At 42.9% G+C, this 12,627-nt stretch overlaps 1 protein-coding gene and 1 pseudogene across 1 annotated transcript; one reads left to right on the top strand and one right to left on the bottom strand.

Moving 5' to 3' along the window:
- Nucleotides 1–700: 700 nt before the first annotated feature.
- On the bottom strand, nt 701–5,403 carry LOC105234746 (annotated as a pseudogene).
- A 4,347-nt stretch (nt 5,404–9,750) lies between these two features.
- On the top strand, nt 9,751–10,794 carry LOC100464792 (olfactory receptor 10H3). The gene has a single exon (XM_002930608.4). The coding sequence runs from the start codon at nt 9,751–9,753 to the stop codon at nt 10,792–10,794; it is 1,044 nt and encodes a 347-aa protein (XP_002930654.2).
- The last annotated feature ends 1,833 nt before the right edge of the window (nt 10,795–12,627 follow it).

Here is a 12,627-nt window from a genome sequence, read left to right as displayed (position 1 = left end):
ACATAAGAATAGCAGGGAAATTGTTAGGGGAAGGAAGGGGAAAATGGAGTGGGAGGAAACAGAGGGGGAGATAAACTTGAGAGACTATGGACTCCAGGAAACAATATGAGTGTTTTAGAAGGGAAGGGGTGGGGGGATAGGCTAGTCCGGTGATGGGTATTAAGGAGGGCACGTATTGCATGGAGCACTGGGTGTTATACACAAACAATGAATCATGGAACATTACATCAAAAGCTAATGATGTACTCTATGGTGACTAACATATCATAATAATAAAAAAAGAAAGAAAAGAAAAGGAAAAGGGTCAATGCTTTGGGCATTTATTATTATGCTTATTTTTGTTTATCTGTTTGGTGTAGAGAGGCAAGTCTTCTGTTGCTTGTCCATTCAAGAAGAACCCTGTGCATCAGTGCCCAGACACACTCACATGATGCTGCCCTTTGGCCCTGAGGTAGGTAACACATTCTCTGATGAGGTAATGGAATGGACTTCATCACACAGGGTCAAGAGCAGGAGATTGTGATCACTAGATCCCATGCAAGGGGGGCAAAAAAATTGGAGGAAAACAAATACCAAGCATGCCTCTATCACCTATGGATGTGTGTATTTCCATACACATGAAACCCTACAACAGTGTTATAGAGACAGATGTTATTATTCCTAGCCCTCCTGCATTATTTCCTTACCACCAAACTGACCATCAGGAGCTTAGGGGACTGAATTTTCTCTAGAAGCATTCCATTATGGCATTCTTGAGCTCCTTATTCCTGAGACTGAAAATGATCAGGCTGAGAAAGAGGGTGAAGACTGTATACTGGTGGTCAACAGAGTGTCACTGACATAGAATGGGTTTGAGGTAGATAATGGAGACAAAACCATAGTGCACAATGACCACAGTGAGATGGGACACACATGTGGAGAAGGTCTTGTGACTGTCCTCATCAGAGGGGATCCTCAATATGGCAGCCACAACAGAAACAGAGGAGAGGATGATGCGGAAGAAACAGCCCATCAGAGCTGTGACACACACCGGGATCACACCCAAGGTGACAGAGGATGTCCCGTTCCCACAGGACAACTTTAGGAGGGAAAGAACATGGTAGACAAAATAGTGGATCATATTAGGCCCACAGAAGGTGAGGTGAAAAACTATCAGGGTCACCATCATCCCCATGACAGAGACCACCCCAACACCTGGACAGGAGACGGCACAGTCATGGGAACTCATGAGCACATTGTACCTCAGGGAGTGGCAGATGGACACATAGCAGTGCAGTCATTGGCCATGATCATGAACAGAAACGAGTGCTATATGCCCTAACAGCCCTTTGCCCTCAATTATTCATTCATAGAGTCAAGAAATATTATTCAAGTCTTATTTTATATGGAAATATTCTAGGTGCTTGAATCCAGCAATGATCAAGGCCTAGGGCCATGCTCTGTCCTTTTCATGGTCCACCAAGAGAAGCTGTCGTATAATCAAAGATGACAGCACAGAGTAGTCAGAGGAGTGTTGGGAACAGACTAGGGGTCTGCAGAAGCTAAGCGTGGGTCTCAGACCCAGCCTGGATTCAGAGACTTTGAAATTGGTGGTGTCTATAGGGAGACCTGAAGGGTGAGTAGGTATGATTCAGGTGAGGCAGGGAGGTGGAAGAGGGGTTTCCAGACAGAGGGTCCAGCAAGCACAAAGGCCCAGGGTGACAGAGGCATGGTGCATTTGGGACAATGGTATGTTCAGTGCACCAGGGAGAGTTAGATGTCACTAGTGTGATTCTGGAATTGAAGGCAGACAGGGGAAAGGGCAAAAGCATGCAAGACCATGGTGTCCACCTGAGGAGTTTGTTCTAAGGGCAATGGGGACCCATGAATTTTTTTTAAATTTTTTATTACATTATGTTAGTCACCAGACACTACATCATTAGTTTTTAATGTAGTGTTCCATGATTCATTGTTTGTGTATAACACCCAGTGCTGCATGCAATACATGCCCTCTTTAATACCCATCACCGGCCTAACCCAATCCCCCACCCCCTTCCCCTCTGGAACCCTCAGTTTGTTTCCCAGAGTCCATAGTCTCTCATGGTTCATTCCCCCTTCTGTTTACTCCCGCTTCATTTTTCCCTTCTTTCTCCTACCTATCTCACTGCTATTCCTTATGTTCCATAAATAAGTGAACCACATGATAATTGTCTTTCTCTGTTTGACTTATTTCACTTAGCATAGTCTCCTCCAGTCCCGTCCATGTTGCTGCAAATATCGGGTAATTGTTCTTTCTGATGGCTAATAGTCCATTGTATATATAGACCTCATCTTCTTTATCCATTCGTCTGTTGAAGGGCATCTCGGCTCCTTTCACACTTTAGCTATTGTGGACAATGCTGCTATGAACATTGGGGTGCATATGGCCCTTCTCTTCACTACGTCTGTATCTTTGGGGTAAATACCCAGGAGTGCAGTTCCTGGGTCATAAGGTAGCTCTATTTTTAACTTTTTAAGGCACCTCCACACTGTTTTCCAAAGTGGCTGTACCAACTTGCATTCCCACCAACAGTGTAAGAGGGTTCCCCTTTCTCCACATCCTCTCCAACATTTGTTGTTTCTTGCCTGGTCAATTTTTGCCATTCTGACTGGTGGAAGGTGATATCTCAATGTGGTTTTGATTTGAATTTCCCTGATGGCTAATGATGTTGAGCATTTTTTCATGTGTCTGTTAGCCATTTGAATGCCTTCACTGGAAAAGTGTCTGTTCATACCTTCTGCCAATTTTTTTATTTGATTATTTCTTTCTCGTGTATTGAGTTTGAGAAGTTCTCTCTACATCTTGGATACTGAACTTTTATCTGTAGTGTCATTTGCAAATATTTTCTCCCATTCCGTGGGTTGCCTCTTTGTTTTGATGACTGTTTCCTTTGCTGTGCAGAAGTTTTTTATCTTGATGAAGTCCCACAAGTTCATTTTTTTCTTTTATTTCCCTTGCCTTTGGAGACATGTCATGAAAGAAGTTTCTGTGGCTGATGTCAAAGAGGTTACAGCCTGTGTTCTCCTCTAGGATTATGATGGATTCCTGTCTCACATTGAAGTCTTTCACCCATTTGGAGTTTATCTTTGTGTATGGTATGAGAGAGTGATCAGGTTTCATTCTTTTGCATATAGCTGTCCAATTTTCCCAGCACAATTTATTGAAGAGACTGTCTTTTTTCTACTGGGTGTTTTTTCCAGCTTTGTCAAAGATTAGTTGACCATAAAGTCAAGGGTCATTTGTGGAGTCTCTATTCTGTTCCATTGGTTATGTGTCTGTTTTTGTGCCAGTACGATGCTGTATTGGTGATCACAGCTTTTTAGTATAGCTTGAAATCAGGCAACGTGATGCCCTAGCTTTGTTTTTCTTTTTCAACATTTCCATGGTGATATGGGGTTTTTTTCTGGTTTCACAAAGATTTTAGGATTGTTTCCCAATCAAACTACCAATGACATTTTTCAAAGAGCTGGAACAAACAATCCATAAATGTTTTTTTAAAGACAATTATCATATGGTTTCACTCATTTATGGAATATAAGAAGTAGGAAGACTGGTAGGAGAAGAAAGGGAAGAAGGAAGGAGGGGGTAAACAGAAGGGGGGATGAACCATGAGAGACTATGGACTCTGGGAAATAAACTGAGGGCTTTAGAGGGGAGGGGGGTGGGGGGTTGGGATAGGCCAGTGATGGGTATTAAGGAGGGCACATATTGCCTGGTGCACTGGGTGTTATATGCAAGTAATGAATCATGGAACTTTACATCAAAAACTAGGGATGTACTATATGGTGATTAACATAACATAATAAAAAATTATTATAAAAAAATAAAAAATAAATCCCTTACATAATGCCAAAAAAATAATAAAAAAATAAATACATAGAGGAAAGAGCTGTATTCCATTATGTGAATATATTCATGGATGTTTCCAGTCGAGACTTCCTATGTTCTTACGACATCTAGTACATGTCTTTTAGTGGATTAATACTTATGTGTTTTGTTGTGTCTATAGTTATGTGTGTAAATACCGACTCATAGGGGATACCTATGTTCAGCTTGAATAGATATTGCCAAACACTTTTCCAAAGTGGTGGTACCACAGGTACATTTCAAGCACAAGCAGAATGGTCAGATTCCTGTTTGTAAAGACCCCCTCTGGCTGGTGTGATGGAAGCAGCCTGCTGAGAGCAGGCAGTGTGGACAGTTGCAGAAAGAGATGGGGAGAGGGGTATGAGGGCATCCTGGATGGGGTGTAGTGGCAAACTGGGGTTGATTTCAGACAGATAATGGACAGTGTTGCTGATTGGACTGAGGGAGACAGGAAGTGAACTGTTTCTACTTCTAACACTCAAGACACCAAATGTGTGAGTTCTTTCCACACCAACGACCAACTCCACAACTACACAGACACTACCTTGGTGTCCTATAATTCTGTTCAATTCTGACACTAACTACCTGGGGATGCCAGTCACAAGTATTCACTGCCCAGGGTACCTGCAGTTCTGTCTGACATGGCTACAAAGATGGGGGTTTCCACATTCCCCCATTTCCATCTGGACATTTTGCTAGAATGACACAGAAATCAGGAAAATTCAACACCTACTCTTCCCAGTTTATTATGAAACAACAACTCAGGTACAGCCAAACAAAAGAGATGCATCCTGCAAGGTATGGAGGAAGGAGGGAGGAACTTCCATGCCCTCTCTGGACATGGCACCCTCTTAGAACCGCCATGTGTTCACCAGCTGGGAAGGTTTCTGGATACCATTGTTTAGGGAGTTCTTATGGAGGTTTGATTACACAGACATGATTGATTAAATCCTTCATCCTTATTGAGTATGAATCTGTAGCTCCTCTCCCCTCCATGGACGTTCCAAGTCTCTAATCACCCCTTGGTTGTTCTGGAGAGCAGCCCCCTTCCTAAAACTATCCAGGAGTCCCCAGCCACCACTCATCACCAGCCATCATAACACTCCTGAAACAGGGGCCTAGAGGCTGTGTCTCAGGAACTGGACAAAGACCAAATGTGTTATTAGAGCCCAAGGATGCACACACTAAATGGATTCACTGCCTTGGATACCATGACAATAGAGATAGGGTAAATCGACCAAGAGGAGAAATGGGGCTATCCAGTTTGGCCAGAAGACACTGAACACTTCCATCAACCAAGAGAAACCATCCTGCAAGACCCAGCTCTAAATTACCCTTATTCTGGGAAGATTCCCAGCTACCTTGACCCCAGGGCAGAGCCCTGGATTCCCACTTTGGGTTGCTCCAGCTCCTACCTTCCCTCTACCCTCCCCTGACAACAAGGATTTGAGGGCATCTAATCCAGTCCTGTGGCCCCAAGACTGAGAGCTGCTAGTTACCATCAGGGGCTGGACCATTTTTGTAGGAAGAGACAGCAGGGAGCCTTGGTTGTGTTGGAGTGTTGGAGGAAGGAGTAGAGGCAGCAGGTCCCGGAGGCCCTCTGATGATCCTCTTGGCCTCTTCAGACCCTGAGGGCAGCCTTGCATGTTGGTGTCCCAGGGAGGCCCTGGGGAGCAGCCTGCTGGGAAACTGCAGCAGGGATAAAGTACACAGCATCAGTTCCAGGAACCCTGAGGTCTGGCCCCGCGCCTGCCCCTGTGTGCCACTGACAACACCAGGTAGGAGAGTTTTTCTGCCCTCCCTTGCTTCCTGCTTCCTGGGAGAGGCAGCCCAGACTGAGGGGGACCAGGTGGGACGGGGTAGGTGGCAATACTCAGACAGTTGTGGGGAGCAAGATCTAGACTGGGGATGGGGACAAGCCTGGGAGAAGGGTCATAAGACAAGCTCTTAGCCTTGGGCAGCTTCTGGGGATCTTCTCAGGTTGCCCACTTTGTGTCTTGTGGTTTAACCCAAACTACTGCCCTGTGCACCTTCTAAGTTTGTATTCTTGTTTGGGGCTGATTCTGCCCCCGAACCCAAAATATTTGTGGATACCTGGAGGCTCTTTTTTGTTGTCCCAGCTCATAGGGAGGGAGGGGACGCTACTGGCATCTGGTGGGTTGAGGTCAGGGTTGTTGCTAAAGGTTATTCAATCTGGTACTCTTGTGGTCCATTTGTTCCAGTTAGTGACCAATACAATTCCGTTATTACTAACTCAACTCATAGGTTACATTAGGGTTGACCGTGTTACTCATTCTGTGGGTTTTGACAAATGTATAGTGACATGTATACACCCTTACTGCATGGTCCAGAATAATTTCAGGTGCTCTAATTTTAGTGTGTCCAAATGGAATTATGCTAGAGTGTTCATCTGCTTTTGCTTCATTCACTCAAGATCATTTAACAGGTTCCTTTACACTGCTGTGTGTGCATTGAACTCCTACCTGGGGACCCAGTAGTTGCTTCCAACCCATGTAACCTGACCTCTTCCCAATTATGGTTACCAAGAAGGCGTGTCCATTTCCTCACTTCAAGCACTGGTACCTAAACATCCTCTGACGTGCTCCCTTCAAACAGGTGTGAGCCATCAATATAGGTGCTCAGGAGCATGTATCCTGGTGCACAGAGCAGGTGAAGTTCTCACCAGCAGATCATGAGGATTACTTTCTGCCCAAACTTCAATTAGCACTGGGCTCTTTCTAGTCTGGGTAAATGAATAAATATACAGTGAAAGTCCCTGGTGATTTTCCTCTCTCCTTTCCTGTCTTAAAACCATCCTTTTTGTTCCCGTGTAACTCCTCCTGTGAATTCTCTGCTCACATCCTTGTCTCATTTCTGCATTGAGCCTTCTCCTTCTGATTGTCGCTGGTTCCTTATTTCTTCTAGATAGTATTTCCTGGTCAATTTTCAGCAATGCAAAGGCTCTTTTCCCAAATTCCACCTGCCTATTCATGGATCCTTGATATCCTTTGTTGAACAAAATCCTTGGGGAAACTTTCATGTCTGTTTCCTTTCCTGAGCAGTTAACATTTATCTCCAGAGAATGGCATCAGCACTTACAGAAGATACGCTTATGAAATTCAAATACTCATTTATACATAAAACACACATATACATATTTTGCATATTTTTAAGTTGTTGTTTCAGTCCCACTAGTTAACATATAGTATAATATTAGTCTCAGGTGTTCAATATACTGATTCAACACTTCCATACAACACCTGGTGCTCATCACAACACGTGAAATCCTCAATCCCCATCACCTATTTCTCCCACCCCTTACCCCTCTACCCTCTGGTAATCAACAGTTTTTTCTCTATAGTTAAGAGTCTCTTCCTTGGTTTGCCTCTCACTCTCTCTCTCTCTTTTTTCCCTTTGCTCTTTTGTTCGTTTCTTAAATCCCATACATGAGTGAAATCATATGGTATTGGTCTTTCTCTAACTGGCATATTTCACTTAACATAACACTCCCTAGCTCCAACCATGTTGTCACAAATGGCAAGATTTCATTCTTTTTGATGGCTGAGTAATATTCCATTGTGTATATAATCCACATCTTCTTTACCCAACACTTGAGCTGTTGCCATAATTTGGCTATTGCAGGGAATGCTGCTATAAACATCGGGTGCATGTATCCCCTTGAATCAGTATTTCTGTGTTCTTTGGGTAAATATGTAGTAGTGCAATTGCTGGATATAGGGTAGTTCCATTTTTAACTTTTTGAGGAATCTCCATACTGTATTCCAGAGGGGCAACCCCAGTTCGCCTTCCCACCTACAGTATAAAAGAGTTCCCCTTTCTCCACATCACCTTAATATTTGTGATTTTGAGCCTTGGTTAAGAAGTCCTTCTTCACTCCGAGATCCCAAACCTTCTCCTATTAGCTTTATATTTCATTTTATGTGTGAAATATATCTACCTTGGGTGTGGTCTTACACAGGAATTCAGATTTGCACCAATTCATAAAATGACCATTTTTCCCACCACAAACCAGTAAACAATCCATTCGTTCCATTTGGCTTGTGCTCCAACCTTTATCACCTATTGGGTTTAGGGTCAGGCAAGGGTATTTTCTGAGATAGCCAACCTGTGCGATTCCATGTATCACAAATATCATGTACGTCTGTTCCATTGTCACACTTTTTAAATGATTCCGAGTCTATAGTGAGTCTGAATCTACAGAGGGATATCTCTATATTTCTTGTGTACTACATTTTTATAAGACCAGTACAGCTTTTCACTGATTTTATTTTTCAGAAAGAAGTTTAAGATAGTTCTTAAATTTAACTTCTTAAATAGTAAATGCAGTTGCACTGAATATAATTTGAGGAAGAACTGACATAATTGGTACATTAGCTCAATCCATCCAAGAGAGCACATTGGTTTCCGTATTTTCCGTGTACCCAGATCATCTTCTACACATCTATCCGTGGTTAAAATCTCTGTCCTTGGAGATATTGCAAGAAGTGCTTGGTTAATTCCTAGATATTCTAAACCAGAGGATTTCAAAGTGTGATATGAGAATCCCCGGGGTCCTGGAGACCCTTTTTGGGGGCCATCAGGTCCTCACTTTTCCAATGAAAGTGAGGATGTTTTTTTGTCTTATATTTCAACTGAAACCATATATTGCCCCAGGGAGAATGAAGAAGCAGATGCAAGCATCATCTTGTCTTCCATCCAGCCAGCATTGACCAAATTTGCAAAAATGTGAAACAAAGGCACACGTCTCACCACATGAGTTTTTAAAAATGCAGTTACTTTCCTAAAGTGTTCCTTATATTAACATGAGTTGATTGTTCCTTTAGGTTGAATCAAAGGTTGATTATTGTTCTTTTCCATGGGTTAATAAATAAATATTTTCAAAGAATCACAGTTTTAATTACTAATATGGTAAGAATGGGGAGTTATCACTCCCTCAAAATAAGGCCCTCTAGGAGACTCAATAGGTTTCTAGTGTAAAGAAATCCTGAGGCCAAAATGTATGAGCACTGTCATATATTGGTTTGTGTCACTATTGGTAATGTTATTTTATGTTTTCCTTAAATTCTTTCTTTAACGTGATGATTATGGATGTAATTCCATGGGAAATACTGTGAGTTTGGGAAGTTGATCTAGTCCTCTGTAACTTGTGTTCTGGCTTGTCTCAAATATATTCCACCTTCATTCTTTTACCTTTTAGGTAGATGATCACATCTCTTCCCTTCTGATACTGATATTCCTTCTTCCTGTATCTTTCCTCAAGCTCCGCTCCAGGCTTTCAGTTCCCTGCTAATGAGCAGCACAGACAGTGAGTACCCTTGGCTTGTTCCGGATTCTAAAACAATGCACCCCTAGTTTTCCACTTCATGTAATATTTGCTAGTTTTGCAGTATCTATTCTTAATTAGCTAAGGAACTCTTTGTCAATTTCCTGTTGAGAAGCTTTTTATTTATTTATTTATTTTTAAAGATTTTATTTATTTATTCGACAGAGATAGAGACAGCCAGCGAGAGAGGGAACACAAGCAGGGGGAGTGGGAGAGGAAGAAGCAGGCTCACAGCGGAGGAGCCTGATGTGGGGCTCGATCCCATAACGCCGGGATCACGCCCTGAGCTGAAGGCAGACGCTTAACCGCTGTGCCACCCAGGCGCCCCGAGAAGCTTTTTAAAGATCTCTAAGATATGTGCATTATCCTGTATATAAAAAATAGTGCAATGTTACATATCAATTAAAAATCAATTTTAAAAACCATAAATAGGAATCAAAATTTAGCAATCCAGGACTACCCCCTAGAATGATATAATTATATGACATTTCCTTTTTAGTTTATTCATATGACTAATCACATGATAGGTATTCTGATGCTGAATTCTGCTTCTCCGTCATGGAATAAACCATATACCTTCATTCCCTTTCTGGTATCATCAGATGCAGCATCTGTGGTTGGTCAGAACTATAGCATGGTGTCTGAATTCATCATCGTGGGCTTCTCCAACTTCCCCCCACAACTCCTGCCCATCTTCTTCCTGCTGTTCCTGCTCATGTACCTATTCACACTGCTGGGGAACCTGCTCATCATGGCCACTGTCAGGAGTGAGTGCAGCCTGCACACGCCCATGTACCTTTTCCTGTGTGCCCTGTCCATCTCTGAGATCCTTTACACCTTGGCCATCACACCACGCCTGCTGACTGACCTGCTCTCCACCCATCGCACCATCACCTTTGTGGCCTGTGCCAGCCAGATGTTCTTCTCCTTCACATTTGGCTTCACCCACTCCTTCCTGCTCACGGTCATGGGCTATGACCGCTACGTGGCCATCACCCACCCCCTGACGTACAATGTGCTTATGAGCACCCGCTCCTGTGCCCATCTAGTGTCCTGGTCCTGGGCTGGGGGCTCAGTCATGGGGATGATGGTGACCCTGATAGTTTTTCACCTCACCTTCTGTGGGTCTAACGTGATACACCATTTTGGCTGCCATGCCCTTTCCCTCTTAAATTTGGCCTGTGGGAAGGAGACAACCTCTGTCACCTTGGGTGTGATCCTGGTATGTGTCACAGTTCTGATGGGATGTTCATTCCTCATCGTCCTCTCCTATGTCTTCATTGTGGCTGCCATATTGAAGATCCCCTCAGCTGAGGGCAGACACAAGACCTTCTCCACATGTGTGTCCCACCTCACTGTGGTCATTGTGCACTATGGTTTTGCCTCCATTATCTACCTCAAGCCCATTTTGCCCCATTCTATGGACAGTAGCACTCTGATGGCCACCACCTATACAGTCTTCACTCCCTTTCTCAGCCCGATCATTTTCAGCCTCCGGAATAAGGAGCTCAAGAACGCCATAAAGAAAAGCTTCCAGAGAAAATTCAGTCCCCTAAGCTCCTGATGACCCATTTGGTGGTGAGGCAATATGATAACATGGCTGACAATAATAACAACTCTCTCCATAGGACTGTTGTAGGAACTCAGTATATGAAAATACTGAATAGGTATTGTTGGATGCACCCATAGGTATTGGAGCAGGCTAGGTACTTGTTTTTCCCCAATTTGTTTGCTGCCTCTGGCATAGACTCTATGTCTTACTTTGACCCTGTGTGATGAATTCCATCCCATTACCTCTGTCTAAGAGTGTGTTATCTCCCTATGGGCTGGTGGGATACATCACATGGATGTGTCTGGTCACTGATGCCAATGGTTTTTCTTGAATAGACAAGTAAGGGAGGACCTTTCCTCCTCCACCATCAGGAAAAACAGAAATGAGCATAATAATAAATGCCACCAGCATCGAGGCTTTTCTTAAGAGGCACTGTGTACAAAAGTGTCTAAGTATTATCTTTTAATTATAATATATGTACAAAAGAACATAAACTATTTGTCTCCAAGGAGATGGTTGACTGACTCCTCAATGTCTTTGGAGGGGAGAGACCCTCAGGAGATTTCTGTGTTGATCTGAGTTTAGTGAAGTATGTCCAAAAGTGAAGTGAAGAAAGAGAAAGAGACAGAGAGGCAGAGACAGACAAAGGGAAGAGGGTTCAGAGCTTAGGTAACTAACATAATATAATAAAAAACATTAAAAAAAACATAGAGAATGTTAAAAGTGGGTTATCTGACATCTTATTGAAGTTCTTTCCCCATTTCCCCCACATTACCTTCTGCAAAACAGCAAGTTCTCATACCTGTGTTTCCTTGAGTCTATCTGGGGTTGTGTTGTAGGCACAATGCTATGCCAAGATGGCATGAAGGGAGATCAGGATATGAGTACTCCAAATATGCAGATGAGAAATGTTGTGCAGGTCATACAACACCTGAATGAAGGAGTCACGTGGAGGTCTGTCTGACTCCCATCCTAGGGTTTGAGAAGCATATATCTGAGGATCCAGGGAGAGGGCCTTCCATTGGTGTAAATTCTTACTCAAAGCTGTGGCCCAAAATTTGACTGCTGGGAGAAGATATTTTATAATTATAAATGTAAGAATGGCTACCACATGTGAGTGCTTGCTCTTTGCCAAATGTTGTGGGAAGAGTTTCCTGTGCATTCACTCTTCTAAGTCTCAAAATCAATTGTTATTTCTGCACATTTAGAGATGACCCACATCTATTACTATTCCCATTTTTGAAATGCAGGAGAAATCAGAGAGGGAGACGAACAATGAGAGACTATGGACCCTGGGAAACCAACTAAGGATTTCAGAGAGGAGGGGTGGAGGAGGATGGGGTAATGGTATGATGGGTATTAAGGAGGGCATGTGTTGTGATGAGCACTTGGTGTTATATACAACTAATGTATCATTGAACATGACATAAAAACTAATGATGTACCATATTGTGGCTAACTGAACATAATAAAAAAAAGAAATTCCAAGAGCTTTAGAAATTGTTGTCATAATCTGAGAAACTGAACTTTATTTTTTTTTTAAAGATTTTATTTATTTATTTGACAGAGATAGAGACAGCGAGCGAGAGGGAACACAAGCAGGGGTAGTGGGAGAGGAAGAAGCAGGCTCATAGAGGAAGAGCCTGATGTGGGGCTCGATCCCATAATGCCGGGACCACGCCCTGAGCCGAAGGCAGATGCTTAAACCGCTGTGCCACCCAGGCGCCCCATAGAAATTGAACTTTAAAGAGAAACTCGTAAATCTGATTGGTTGTCTGTATAATTTCTTGCCTTAGTGTTAGTGTTAAAATTGAAAGACTGCTGTTTCTTTCTTTTTTTTTTTTT

The sequence above is a fragment of the Ailuropoda melanoleuca genome, chromosome 4 (assembly GCF_002007445.2).
Source record: "Ailuropoda melanoleuca isolate Jingjing chromosome 4, ASM200744v2, whole genome shotgun sequence".
NCBI lineage: Eukaryota > Metazoa > Chordata > Mammalia > Carnivora > Ursidae > Ailuropoda > Ailuropoda melanoleuca.
This window is presented reverse-complemented; position numbering and strand designations above follow the sequence as displayed.